The sequence below is a fragment of the Neofelis nebulosa genome, chromosome 7, assembly GCF_028018385.1.
Source record: "Neofelis nebulosa isolate mNeoNeb1 chromosome 7, mNeoNeb1.pri, whole genome shotgun sequence".
Lineage (NCBI taxonomy): Eukaryota > Metazoa > Chordata > Mammalia > Carnivora > Felidae > Neofelis > Neofelis nebulosa.
Window position 1 is genome coordinate 26,745,004 of NC_080788.1, and position 14,994 is coordinate 26,759,997.

At 38.9% G+C, this 14,994-nt stretch overlaps 1 protein-coding gene across 4 annotated transcripts in view; it reads left to right on the forward strand.

The window, feature by feature from the left end:
* GABRG3 (gamma-aminobutyric acid type A receptor subunit gamma3) overlaps positions 1-14,994 on the forward strand; it is a 732,437-nt gene that overhangs the window by 42,953 nt on the left and 674,490 nt on the right. For all 4 annotated transcript variants that reach the window (XM_058736906.1, XM_058736907.1, XM_058736908.1 and 1 more), the window contains exon 3: positions 14,849-14,916. In XM_058736906.1, the coding sequence (XP_058592889.1) occupies positions 14,849-14,916 (68 nt within the window). The remainder of the gene's footprint in view (positions 1-14,848; positions 14,917-14,994) is intronic.

The following is a 14,994-nucleotide window of genomic DNA, read 5'->3' on the forward strand; positions in this document are numbered from 1 at the left end:
TCTCCCTCCGTTGTCCTCCAGCCTTCCTGCTCTCTGAGCAGAGCTGTTAACTTATAACCTTCCAGATATTAAGTCCTGCTTGCTGTCAGAACACACTCAGTCTGGCCCCTCCGCTTTTGCAAGTGAGACTCCGGGTCTCTGCTTGGCTGGCAGGCTGCCCCTCCACCCTGTCTCCCTCCCGCCAGTCTGTGTAGCGCCCACCGCCTCTCCGCCTTTCCTACCCTCTTCCGTGGGCCTCTCGTCTGCACTTGGCTCCAGAGAATCCATTCTGCTCGTCTTCTGGTGGTTTTCTGGTTATTTAGGCAGGTGTAGGTCGAATCTAAGTGATCAGCAGGACGCGGTGAGCCCAGCGTCCTCCTACGCCGCCATCTTCCTTTATCGACCTGTCTTTGCGTGTTTTGTGTAGCTTATTATGTTTCCTGCACTTGAGAGTACTGCTATATTAAAAAGGGGTCTGGGGCGCCTGGGTGGCTCAGTCAGTTGAGCCTCTGACTTCGGCTCAGGTCATGATCTTGCACTCTGTGAGTTTTAGCCCCACGTCAGGGTCTGTGCTGACAGCTCAGAGCCTGGAGCCTGCTTCGGATTCTGTGTCTCCTTCTCTCTCTGCCCCTCCGCGTCTCATGCTCTCTCTCACTCTCTCTGTCTCTCTCTCAAAAATAAATAAATATTAAAACATTAAAAGAAAAAAAAAAGGAGTCTTACACTGTTCAGGGCCTGACACTTCAGGAAGTGTTTTTGGTGTATGCTGTGTGCAATCAGCTGTTGTGTTTTGGCTGCTGTCAGTCCTCTGCAGAGCTCCTCCTTGTCTAAGTGGGGTCCTTGAAATAGGTGTGCTTTGATTTGCTTGTTGAAGTAAGTCTGGGAAAAAAAAAGGGGGGGGAAACCAGATCCCTCCCCGTGCCCCCCCCCAAAAAAAAAGAATAAAGGAAAGGGAACAAAAAAACCCAGAGAAACAAAAACTATCAGGTTGATTCCTAAGGAAAAAAAAAAAGGAAAAAGAAAATGAAGAAAAAGAAAAAATACGTAAAAACAAAGAATAAAACAGCCTGATCTAAAGAAAAGATAAAACGAAATAAATAAAACAAACAACAAACTATGAGCCTGGTTCCATAAGAAACACAGAAAGAAAAAAAAAAAAAAAACAAATAAAGTAAGCCTGGTCCTATTTCCACCAGAACTACAAGTGACTCTTTAAAGCGCTGGAGTTTCAGAACACTTGGTGCAAGCACAGGGCTGCCTATGCTGGTCTTCCTGAGGAGCAGCCTGCTTCCCTTGCTCAGTCAGTCTTGCTTCAGTAAATAAATAGTTTGGGGGAAGGGGGCAGGGGGAAGGTTTGGTGCAAGCACCTCCACTGGTGGCTGCTGTGCTGCTCTCTGAAGTCCGTGGCATTTGTGTCAAGGAATAAATAGCATCATCCCAATCTCTTGTCCCCAGAGGGGGATCTCACACTCCCCACTGTTCAAGCAGCCTTCACAGAATAGCAAGGACAGTTAGCTTACTCTGTGCCACAACTTTCCTGTGTTTTTTCTTTGGTGCATGGTTGGAATTAAAAATAAGATGCCTTAAAGGACCAGGCACTATGTGTATCTGTACCCCCCCTCCTCTAGATTAAAGCCTCTCCATGCCATGTCTGAAGTCCTTTGTTCCTGAAAAACAGTAGCCATGCCTGCAAAGTGCACAGAATCTATAGTGTAGCACTGCTAAAAGCAGCAAATGTTATATTTGCTCTGGGTGCACCTCCGCCCCCTTCTAATGAAAGGCCTTTTGCTGACCCCTTCAGGGTCTTTTGCCTTTGGGGAGGCAATATGCCCTCTTTCAAAAGTAGTACAGGAAAGGCAATGTTCTTTCTGAGTGTGCCCCGGAGATCCCTACACCATGCTATGTACTCCAGGTCCAGCTCTTTCCTCCCTAGGAGTGCATGCCACAGCTCTGCTCTAGAGAAAATTGCATACTTCCAAAACCTCAGAGTTTGAGCTCCAACTGCTGTTTGAAAAAAAAAAATCTGCTGCACTCAGAACTTCTAGGTCCCCAATGTGTGGTCCAGAGAAGTTTTCCTCTTATGTGAACCTATGACGTACTTTCTCAACCCTTCTCTTTTTCTCTCCCTCCTGTCTCTGCACAGAAAGGGCTCCTTCCCCTCTGGGGCACCACCATTTTGCTCTCCCCCAGTTCACTTCCACACACCTCACACCTGCCACCCCTCCCTAGTTTTTCTTTTTCTAGTTCCTTGAGATGCATAATTAGGTTATTCATTTAAAATCTTCCTTTTTTTTTTAACATAAGTATTTACCAGTATAAAGTCTCTCCTCAGTACTACTTCCACTGTATCCCATAGCTTTGGTATGTTGTATTCTTGTTTCCATTTGTTTCCAGATATTTTTAAATTCCCTGTGATTTCTTCTTTGACCCATTGATTGTTTAAGAGTGAGATGTTTAATTTCCACATATGTGCATATTCTTCTATTTTCCTTCTTATAGTGAATCCTAGTTTCATTCCATTGTAGTCAGAGAAGATAGTGTGTATGTATGATTTCAATCTTCTTAAAATTAAGACTTGTTTTGTGGCCTGCCATGTAGTCTGTCTTGAAGAATATTCTGTAACATCTGAGAGTAATGTGTATTCTGCTGTTGTCGTATGGAGGGTTTTGTATGTAACTGTTAGGTGCAAGTGGTCTATAGTTTTTTCAGATCTGGTTCCTTACTGATCTTCTGCCTGGTTGTTTCTCTATAAATGAAAGTAGGGTGCTGAATCTTCTACTCATGTGTGGCTGTCTATTTTTTCCTTCAGTTCTGCCAATATTTGGTTTATATACTTGGGAGTTCTAATAATTAGGTGCATATATTTTTATATCTTCCTGGTGAATTGGCCGTTTGGTCATTATGTAATGATGTTCTTTGTTTCTTGTGATACGTTTGGTCTTAAAGTTTCTTTCATCTCATATAAACATGGAATACATTTTTTCATCCTTCACTTTTAGCCTATGTGTGTTCTTAGATCTGTGTGAGTCTCTTGTAGACAGCAAGTGGGTATTGTTTTTTTAATCATTGGGCCAATCTGTGTTGGTGTCTTTTAATTGAGACATTTAATCCATTTACTCTTAAAGTAATTGTCAGTATGGAGGGACTTCTATTGCCATTTTAGTGTTTTCTGTATGTCTTGCACCTTTTTGTCCCTCTTTTCCTCCTGCTATATTCTTTCATTATCATTTATTTAGTTTTTGTAGTGACATATTTTGATTCCCTTCTCACTTTCTTTTGTTTATATTCTATAAGATATTTTCTTTGTGGGTACTATTATATTAAACATCGTAAAGTTATAATAATCTATGTTAAATTGATAACAGCTTCAATTGCATATAAAAATTCAACTTCTTTACATCTTTATACCCCCTGAAAACTTTATGCTTTTTTTAAAAATGTTTATTCATTTATTTTTGAGAGAGAGAGAGACAGAGCATGAGCAGGGGAGGAGCAGAGAGAGAGAGGGAGACATAGAACCTGAAACAGGCTCCAGGCTCTGAGCTGTCAGCACAGAGCCCGATGGAGAGCCCTAAGTCACAAACAGTGAGATCATGACCTAAGCCGAACCCAGACGCTCAACCGACTGAGCCACCCAGGAGCCCCAAACTTTGTGCTTTTGATGACATAAATTACTTCTTTTTATATTGTGTATTCATTAACATAGATTTATAGTGAATTTTTACTTTTTTAAAAAATTCTCTATCATATTTAAAACCGATTTTTATACCTATATTAGAGTACCACAGTTTCTGTGGCATATCTATATCTATATCTATGTCTATATCCTATCTATCTATATCTATATATATCTATATATACATATATACATATGTGTGTATATATATATATATATATATATATATATATGTATATATCTGTATGGTTTTGTGTTGCTATTTATTACCTTTTTGCTTTAACCTGAAGGACTGCCTTCAGCATTTTTCTAGGGCAGATCTAGTGATGACAAACTTCTTTAGCTTTTGTTTACCTGGGAGTCTTAATTTCTCCTTCATTTTCGAAGGACAGTTTTGCCAGACATAGTATTCTTTTTTTTATTATATGAAATTTATTGTCAAATTGGCTTCCATACAACACCCAGTGCTCATCCCAAAAGATGCCCTCTTCAATACCCATCACCCACCCTCCCCTCCATCCCACCCCCTATCAACCCTCAGTTTGTTCTCAGTTTTTAAGAGTCTCTTATGCTTTGGCTCTCTCCCACTCTGACCTCGTTTTTTTTTTTTTTTTTTTTTTCTTCCCCTCCCCATGGGTTTTGTTAAGTTTCTCAGGTTCCACATAAGAATGAAAACATGGTATCTGTCTTTCTCTGTATGGTTTATTTCGCTTAGCATCACACTCTCCAGTTCCATCCACGTTGCTACAAAGGGCCATATTTCATTCTTTCTCATTGCCACGTAGTACTCCATTGTATATATAAACCACAATTAAGACATAATATTCTTGACTGACAGTTTTATCTTTCAGCTCTTTGAATATATCATCCTTTACCACCTAGCCATCAAAGTTCCTGCTGAGAAATCCAATAATGATCTAATGGGGGCTTCCTTATATGTGATGAGTCACTTTTCTCTTTCTGTTTACAGGATTCTCTCTCTGTGATTTTTGAGTTTGGTAATGATGTGTATCTGTGTAGATCTCTTAAGATTATCCTACTTGGAGTTCCTTAAGCTTCTTGAATTTGTATGTCCATTTATCTCCTCCAAATTGGGACATTTTTGGCCATAATTTCTTCAAATAGGCTCTGCACTTTTCTTTGTTTCTTCTCCTTCTGGAACTTCCATATGCATATGTTGTTCTGCTTGATGGTATCTCATAAAGTCCTTAGGCTATCTTCATTTATTTTCTTTCTTTTTTTTTTTCTTTTTGTCTTCCAGCTTGGTAATTTTACATGTCCTATCTTTGAGAATACTGAGTCTTTCTTCTGGTTGGTCAGGTCTGCTCCTGCATCCCTCAAGTGAAGTTTTTCAATTCAGTTACTATAATTTTCATCCCCAGAATTTTGGTTTGGTTTTTCTTCATAACTTCTGTATCTTTTTGATATTCTCATTTTGCTCACATACCATTTTTTAAATTTTATTTAGTTGTCTATCCATGCTCTCTTCTTTCATTGAACATCCTTATGATGTTTTTTTGAATCCTTTGTTTGATTCCTGTTTGTTCCTTTGTTTATATTCCTGTTTCATTTCCTGGAGATTTAATATTTTTCTTTGAACGCTGTTTCTCTTGTTATCAATCACTTCTCTCAGTCTTTGTGGTCAGTTTCATACAAGGAAGACTTTCATCAGTGTTTCTGCCTAGAGATTCTGGAAACTTCTCAAGCCTAGTCTGGGGATACACCCTCCTTGAGCTTTTTCTTGTAATATAATTGAAGAGGTTTGCCAGTACCACCCATGAGCCCCCCACCCTCATGCCTCTGTGTCAGACTGTGGTACTAAAACCTCTCCAGTACTGTAGCAAGCTAAGATACTGGAGCTCTACCTTAATGTCTTTGTGCGGTACTACAGATTTTGCTGATGGACCAAACCGTATTGATGGCTCTTGTTCTTAGTAGTCCCCAACCTGGTGTCCACTTCTTGTCAGTGCTTAAATTCAGGCAAGACATAAAACGGGCCCTGGGAAGTTCCCCCAAAAGTCAAAATGTTGAATGTATGTTCCACCCTTCTTTTTCTCTCCCCAGTGAGAAATTGGGACCTGGGAGGTTTGTCTTATTATTTACTCTCAATGTTAGGGGGGGAGTCTCTAGTGATTGTGTGCCATGAATTTTCCTACTGGACTTCCATGTGGCTGATTTCAAGTTCACCTGTGGTGCAAGGACCTCTTAACTGGCTTCTGGATTTCTCACAAACATAGTTGTTAAGTTGGGTTCTTTGTGGGGGTAGGAGGATCTGGGGCTTCCTTATTGTCAGTCTTGCTGTTATCATTTTGTTATGCATTTTTAGGTACAATAAGATCTGTCACATACCATGCCTCCCAATCATTCTCAATCTTCTGACTGTTTAAAGATGCAATGCATTGATTTTTCATATCTGTTAGGGGCTAAAATTTCTGTTGGTTAATACAGTTTGATATTCCCAGTCAGGTAGTAGAAAGGACAAGGTGCTATCATGAAGAAAGTTGTTAAAATGTATCTTTCCTGTTATAACCAATTGAGTTCATGCTTGGAAGGAAAACTTGCTTCAGGTACTCAGTTACAGATGTAGAAAATGAGCCCCAGAAAATTTAAATTATTTTTACAAGGTCATGTGGCTACTTCTGAGTCAAATTTATAAATTATTAGACTTTGCAGGTGACTTCCTAAGTTCCGTTATTTTTTATTTTAGTTTTGAAAAAGAGAGAGAGAGAGAGAGAGAGAGAGAGAGCAGAGCAAAAGGGGGACAGAGAATCCCAAGCGGGATCCATTATGTCAGTGCAGAGCCTGACACAGGGTTCGATCTCATGAACCTTTGGGATCATGATCTGAACCAAGATCAAGAGTCAGATGCTTAACCAACTGAGCCACCCAGGCACCTCCCTAAATTCCTTTATATTCTTACCACCAGACACTTTCAAGACATGAAAATGTAGATGCCAGTTTTGATTATCTACCCATTGTTGCTCTGAAGTTGTGGTTCTGAATTTTAATACCAGTACTCTTCATTCTTTTAAGAATATGAATTCCCTGTCTACTTTAGTAATGCATTTTTATATGAGTGTATACAAAAGCAGAATCTCACTGTTTGCCTTCTTCCATATTACTTCTCAGGCATGACCCAGGTCTGAGGCGATAACTATTTGGTCTTGATCATTTAACTCTTATTGGCCCACTTGAGATCATATACTTAAAGAGTGATAAAGAGGGGCGCCTGGGTGGCTCAGTCGGTTAAGCCGCCGACTTTGGCTCAGGTCATGATCTCGCAGTCCGTGAGTTCAAGCCCCACGTCGGGCTCTGTGCTGACTGCTCAGAGCCTGGAGCCTGTTTCGGATTCTGTGTCTCCCTCTCTCTCTGACCCTCCCCCGTTCATGCTCTGTCTCTCTCTGTCTCAAAAATAAATAAACATTAAAAAAAATCTTTTTAAATAAAAAAATTAAAAAAAAGAGTGATAAAGAAAGAAGTAAGCCTTTGGGATTGGCATCCAAAGTTCTGGGATTAATGGAGATGGTATTAGCTCTAAACCTCATAATGAAAAGTCAGAACCAAGTTAACTGGCCAAGTAGGAACGCTGACAGAGCTGAAATGGGACCCACAATAGTGCTCTCAATTCTCCAATACTAACCTATGCCAAACATTTTTGAGTAGTCTTGACAAAACTGTAACAGTAATTAAATTTGCCCATTCTTTGCATCTGCTCTCCAAATCTCTTCACCATCTCTTCATAACCTAGTATTCTCCCAGCTAGAGAAAGCATTTGAAAACACATCCCTACTGAGATGGTATAAATCGACATAATATATGCCTCAGAGGCGGTATTTGCATTTTAGGAAGAGCCTGGAAAGGTTATTTGTGATGATGATGATGATGATGATAAATGACTGAAGTCATTGTTACCCAGAATTCCTTTAAGCCTCATTACTAAAGTTAAGCCTCTGGGAAGTTGAGGGTGGAACCCTGAGATTTTGTTCCAGTGAGGCTGCAGAATCCTGGATGTCACCTCCTCAGTCATGTTTTAGCTGCCCATCTGTGAGATGGGAATGAGAATATTACATACTGATTAAATGCAAATGCTTATAACAATGTCACTTAAACAATAATGCTTTTGTCTGTGGGCATCAGCAGGAAGGGAGGCAGTACTTAAAGGGAAGTCAATGATGGTAGTGGGGGGTTCAGTCGACCTAATACATTGTTTTGCCTAGTGGTACTCTTGGTTCAGGTAAAAGAAGGAGGCAATAAATTAGAGGGGCTGACAGCAGATGAGTCCCCACTTTTTCCCCAAAGGCAGTGAAGATTGTAAGGGAGGTTCTCAGCTACTGGAAGAACTCTTCTATTTAAACCTCATGAGCATGAGTTGGTATTACTTACTTCTCTCTCTTTTTTAACTTATTTGCTGATATTTAAATATTTCTGTCAGCATATTTAAGCTTTTCATGAAAAAGTAGAATTTAAGTGAAAAGTGTGACTTTTAGACATAAATATTAGTTGAAAGGCAACAAATGCCAGATTTTAGCATTCTTTTCTGTGTCTAACTCCAAGCACCCCAGAAGCAATAGCAAACATATACTGAGTTCCTACTTTTACTTCACAACAGACTAACCACCTCCACCACGAATTAGGTTCTATCATCAGTTCATCTTGACACATAGTGGGACTGAGGCAGAGAGATGTTAAGATACTTTTCAACATTAAAGAACTGGTAAATGGCAGAGCCACTTTGTACAGCCAGGAAGCATGCTCTACTGGCTGTGTTGCTTTACATAGCACGTTTGCTCAGTGTCCTTTGGGGTCTCCATTCCTCCTCCCTCTTGCTGCCAGTCTGGGGCCAGCTCATGAAGGATTGCCTTCTGTGGAGAGCTATAATCACCTGGAGCCTCCCCCCACTCTGCAGTTTCTGTCCCTGTCAACACTTATTGGCCCTATATCCTGTCTCTTCTAATCTGTGTTTCTGTCATTGTCTATTTTCTTTCTTGTTTATGAATGAATATAAATGGTTTCATTTGTTTTCCCAGTGCCATTCTCAGCTTTTTCCTCTACCGGGGAGCTAATATAATTTCTGTTGTGACAGATGCTTATTTCCAGGATATCTTTGTCTTGGACAATCTTTTATAAGCTCTTGACTACTTGGTCTGGACTGTTGACTAATTGCATCAACCTGTGGTTGTCATCAGGTTCATAATTTAAAAATTACTCTTCCTGTTTCAGTTGTCAATCTGATGTGAACATTTAACATGTAAAATCCATTTAAAATAATAACTTAAAACCACAGTTTCAGGTACCATAGTTATCCAGTATTCAATGAGTACCTACTGTGTGCCAGGAACTACAGCAGAAGCTGTGGGAAGGGGTGAAGCTGAGTCATGTGTAAATCCTTCTCTCCAAGGGCCAGTCCCAGTGGGCATATTAAGGATGCTCATGACCTAAAAGTAGCAAGTGATCTAACAATATGGAGATTCAGAGAAAGGCTATACATCTTTTCCTGTCAGTTACTACATGAAAAAATAATTTTTCCTAAAAGACCCCATGCACTGATTCATAATTTGTATGGAACTATCTTTTATAAGAGATATTAATCAAATGACTCAAGCAAAACCAAATTATTATTATTACTGGTCCTTAGCTTCATTCCTTTTGGGGCTGATTCTCTGTCTTTAACCTTCCCCAGAAGAATTGACAACTGACTCACTGAAGGCCCATGAATTCACATTGCACCAAGCATACCTCCTTTGTTTTCACTATAATTTTTTTTTACTTTCTTCCCTATTTTTTTCTAAAGTAAAATAAGCTATCATAATTCTATAGTTTTATAGAGAAACTTTTGGGGGGTTTGAGGAGCCAGCTTGATACACCTTTCCATTTCCTCTTAGGAAAGTTAGGAGAAGAGGTGGAATCAGATCAGCCAGTCTGCCCTTACTTTGTAAGAGAAGCTCAGAGCTGACCTTATTTTGAGGGATGTTGCATACCTGATTTATTGAATGACATCAGTGCTCACCTCTGGGGGCCCAGGGCCAGAACAGTAACCACCAAATATGGCAAGCAGAAAGATGAAAGATATTTGTTAAGATTTATACATAACTGGGGAGCAGTAAACTGGTGGGAGATTACACAGAAATGTTTTTGTTACCTGTTTTTCAGGTTTGACATTTTAAACACCTGCTAGGAAGTACCCATTTATGATAAATGAGGCCCCTTAACGGATAATTTTTTTGGAATTTTGGAAGTAAACTTTGATATATTTCTCTTTTCACAAGAGGGCTGATTTTGTTTAATAGGAATCTTGTATTATATTAGATGCGGTTTTGGATATCAAGGGTCAAAAAAATGGATTCTCTTGCACTGAAGCATAATGTATTTATGCTTCAGAGTTGCGTTTCTGTCTGCAATAAACAAGACAAAGAATCTGTTAACCTCCAGGCTGTAAGTAGCATTCTGAAGAGCAGAAGTCAGCCATGTGCCTCTAAGTCCATCAACGGACAGACCCACCCTGGCCCTACACTCTTCTTTTCACGAGGTCACTTTGACATGTGCCATTTATTGCCTGTGCATCTGGGTCATTTCTTCAGCTCCTAAGTGATAATTCTAGGATGCTTGTTTTAGCATGCAGAAGCCCCTGGTAGAGTGGAGAAAAATAAATGAACAAGTATGTTCATTGGCTTTGTGACAGAGGCATGTAAAAGTACAGTCTACATTATTGCCCTTTGGGCCATGTAAATCTTTCAAGGTAATGTGGCCGATGCTTGTCAAGGCTTACTCAGTACATCTTTGCCATGTTCATTTATGCTGCACAATTTATGAGTTTGTGATTTGTCTCAAACATACTAATTCCAAATTTTTAGGAAATAATAATATCCAAATTCGTAAGGTGGAATTCAGATGAAGAATTGGAAAGTGAATCCATTTTTTGGACAAACTGTATGAGACCCAGTAGCATCAGCCCTATTTTATACTCTTTTTCAATAGAATCTGCCCCTTTTCACTCAGAGAATCACCATCGCCTCTCCCCTTTCTCCCCATTTCTGGCTTCTTTACCTCTGTGTAACTGTTCATCCTTCTACCAACTTAGAATGGTTACCAGCCATACCAGAGCTTAATCTTTTATTTTTTTTTTAATTGTGGTAAAATGAAGATAACATAAAATTTACTATTTTGACCACTTTTAAGTGTATGTTTAGTGGTCTTGTATACATTCACATTGTTTTGCAGCCATCACCAACGTCTATCTCCAGAATACTTTTTTTTTTTTTTTTAATTTTTTTTTTCAACATTTTTTATTTATTTTTGGGACAGAGAGAGACAGAGCATGAACGGGGGAGGGGCAGAGAGAGAGGGAGACACAGAATCGGAAACAGGCTCCAGGCTCCGAGCCATCGGCCCAGAGCCTGACGCGGGGCTCGAACTCACGGACTGCGAGATCGTGACCTCAGAATACTTTTCATCTTGCAGGACTGAAACTCTGCTCCCATTAAACACTAACTCCCCATTCCTCCTTCCCCCAGCCCTTAGCAACCACCATTCTGCTTTCTGTCTCTCTGAATTTTATTACTCCAAGTGCCTCATATAATTTGACTTATAAAGTATCTGTATTTTTTAAAAAAAATTAATGTTTATTTATTTTTGAGAAAGAGAGAGAAAGAGAGAGAGAGCAAGCGAATGGGAGAGGGGCAGACAAAGGGAGACACAGAATCCAAAGCAGGGTCCAGGCTCCGAGCTGCCAGCACAGAGCCCAATGAGGGGCTCGAACCCATGAACTGTGAGATCATGACCTGGGTGAAGTTGGGCGCTTAAACAACTGAGCCACCCAGGTGCCCCTAGTCTGTCTTTTTCGACTGGCATATTTCACTTAGCAAAACATCCTCAATGTTTATCCACATGTCATTGTATTGTATATACATATACACATATATATATACATATTTTAACTTTCTGAATATTATGATATTTTGATATCTTAAAAAACCTTTTTTGATTGAAGAGAGACTGCTCTTTTGGGACTAGCCAATTCTTAGAGATAACAAAGGGCCTAGCCAGGAGCATATCTTTGATATGCAAGCTAACCAATCCAGAGCCATACTTCCTCTCTCTGATCCTTACACTGCAGGAAACACTATTCTTCTGCCTTAATCATCCCAGGACCATTACAGACCACAGGAAGTATTCAAGCTAGTCAGTCTTACCTGTTTATCCTGCTCTCTGTGTCTTTCCCTTGGAAACCCTGTTTATGATCATGGCATAAGTGTCTTCTCCCTCTTCCTTGCCCTATCTTCTGTATCCTGACCACCGTGGTGTCTTTCCCATGTGGTCCTGAAAGACATATCTCCTGTCTCTAAGACTTGTGAGTATAATAAACTTTGTTATTTGGAACCTCTTCTTTTGTGGCCACACATGGCTGACCATCACATAAAATAATACAAAACAGTCAGAATTTCCTTCCTTTTTAAGGCTGAATAATTTTCCATATGAATATACTACATTTGGTTTATCTATTTATCCCTTCCCAGGTACTTGGGTTGCTTTCACCTGTTGGCTTTTGTGAATAATGGTGCTATGAACATGGGTGTACAAATATATATTTGATGTTAAATCTTTGGAGAAGTAGAATTGCTGGGTAATGTAATTCTATGTTTGTTTATTTATTTTTTAAGAACTGCCATGCTGTTTTCCACAGTGGCCGTATCATTTTACATCCCCTCAATGCACAAGAGTATATTTTTCTGCATGTGCTTGCCACCACTTATTATATTATTTTTTCAATGTTATCATCATAACGGATGTGAAGTGGTATCTCGTGGTTTTGATTTGCATTTCCCTAAGAACTAATGATGTTGAGCATCTTTCATGTGGTTAATGGCCATTTGTATATCTTTAGAGAAATGTCTAAGTCCTTTGACCATTTTTAAATTAGGTTTTTTGCTTATTTGTTGTTGAGTCATAGGATTTCTTTCTATGTTGTGGACATTAACCAATTATCAGATATATGATTTGTAAATGTTCTCTCTAATTCTCTGGATTGCTTTTACACTATGTTGACTGTGTCTGATACACAGAAGTTTAATTTTGATGTAGTTTTATTTATTTATTTATTTATTTATTTATTTATTTATTTATTTATTGTTGCCTGTGCTTTTGGTGTCATACCCAAGAAATCATTGTCAACTGCAATGTCATGATCCTTTACCCTTATGTTTTCTTCTAAGAGTTTCATAGTTTTCAGTTTTCCCTTTAGGTTTTCGATCCATTTTAAGTTAATTTTTGTACATAGTTGTAAGGTCTAACATCATTCTCTTTCATGCGGATATCCATTCTACCCAATAACATTTGTTGAAAAGACTGTCTTTTTCCCATTTAAATGATCCTGGTGCCCTTGTCAAAGTTAATTTGTCAGGGCCTAATCTTGAGCCTTTGAATTATAAACCTTGAGCCCACCTGTGATCTTTCCCAAGTGCCACTGTCAGAGCCATTTTCTTAAAAAGCTCCTTTTACTTTAGCATGGTGCTGCTTTATAAGATCATTTGCTTCAATTTCCCTGTTTTGTGTGCACATGTATGCGACCGTCCGTGTGTGTGTGTGTGTGTGTGTGTGTGTTTATTCCAAACTGTTATTCCTTGAAACCTTCATTGCACACTTAATACTCATTTGGCACTTCCCACTTCAAGTTGTTAAGGCTTTATGTCTGTAGGTCCTTTTTCATTTAATGAGATTAAGAGCTCTGGAAGCCTAAGCTCTAATACCATAAAACAACCAGAAAACTCTCTTGCAAAAAAGTAGGTTCTCAATGGACTGACTTAACACAGCCTTTTGTATGACATCACCAAAGGTTATGCAGTGTCTGGTGGAGACGGAAAACTTGCTGAATCCAATGAAGTTGAAAAAAGATGCTACTATTTGTAGTAGTTAACAAATCTCAGTCTAAAATGAAGAACAGTCATTTTATGAAATATAAACACTACATACATAATATATAGAATGGTGTTGGGTATTTTCCAAAATGCCAACAGCTTTTTGAAACTAATATGACTTGCTTGTCCTGACAGATGTTAAGAGTGGTTGGTGCAAATTCATAATCATTGTTTTCATTTTCATGGAGGCCCAGAAAACATGGCTTGGACTGCAGACTGCTGGATATGCAATTTAATGAGACTATGAGCTCAGAATTGCCACTTATAGTTTGAAAAGTAGAGTGAAGAAGTTCATTTGTGAATTATTAGTTATTTAGCAAAACTAAAGGAAGTTTATTGAAATGGCTGCAGATACAAACACTCTTGTTTCCATTGAAGCAATTTGCTTCCTGTGCAAAGGTTTAGAGTCTTGTTCATGTTCCTCTGGGGCAGAAATATTCTGAAATCGGGGTTGTCATTCCTTTTATCAGTTGCTAAATACTGAGGAAAGAGAACCTCCTTATTTTCAGAGGTCATGAGCTCCTGACTCTTGCAATATCATTACTGGTCCCTACCAAGGAAAGAGAAATTGTTTTCTTTCAGGAGAAATGAAGCATTTTTACCTCTGATGCACAATGTTGGGTTACAGTCTCTCATCATATCCATTTTATGCCCTCGTAGTTGAAACTGTAATTCCTTGACTTACTAAAGTGTTGTTTTTAAGTTATAAGATTATAAATCTGTGATATGTGTACATGTCTTTAAGTTCTAACAATAACAATTATCAGTATTCATTATTCTTCCCTGATGCATGTACTCTCCAGATCTTTGCTTTGAGTCACTTTGTTTTAGATCATTAGCTAGGCAGGCAGGTGATGGATAAGGAACTGGAGCCATCCCAGATATTACTCATCACTGAGGTTTTGCTTTATAGGAAACTGACATTAAATTACGTAGGTAGTGTCTTTTGTTTTTATCATTTTATAGTTTTTTTTTTCCGTATAATCAGCTTAACAAATATTGCAGAATATCTTTATAATCATCTATTCCTGGCAAATTTCAGTGTATTAAATGTCTTTTTTTCCCAAGAATTTATTAAATACAAGTAAGAATCTCTCATCCTTTGCGAATTTTAAAAAGGAAGACAGGGTTTGAATTGCAACTATAAGACAAATCCAAAAGAAAATCCATCCTTTTCCAACATACCCATGAGGTGTTAGCGCATGAGTCAAAGGAAGTTGAATACTGCTTTCCTCAGTCTCTCTGGCTCAAAGTCTTAACACACATGTATTTTTCTCCACAGTAAAACCGACCGTAATTGACGTTGACATCTATGTTAACAGCATCGGTCCTGTGTCATCAATAAACATGGTAAGAAGCTCTTTTCTGATCTGAGCACCTCCTCATCAGTTCTTGTTTACATTCTCATTGTGAGTTTCTGCTCGAGAT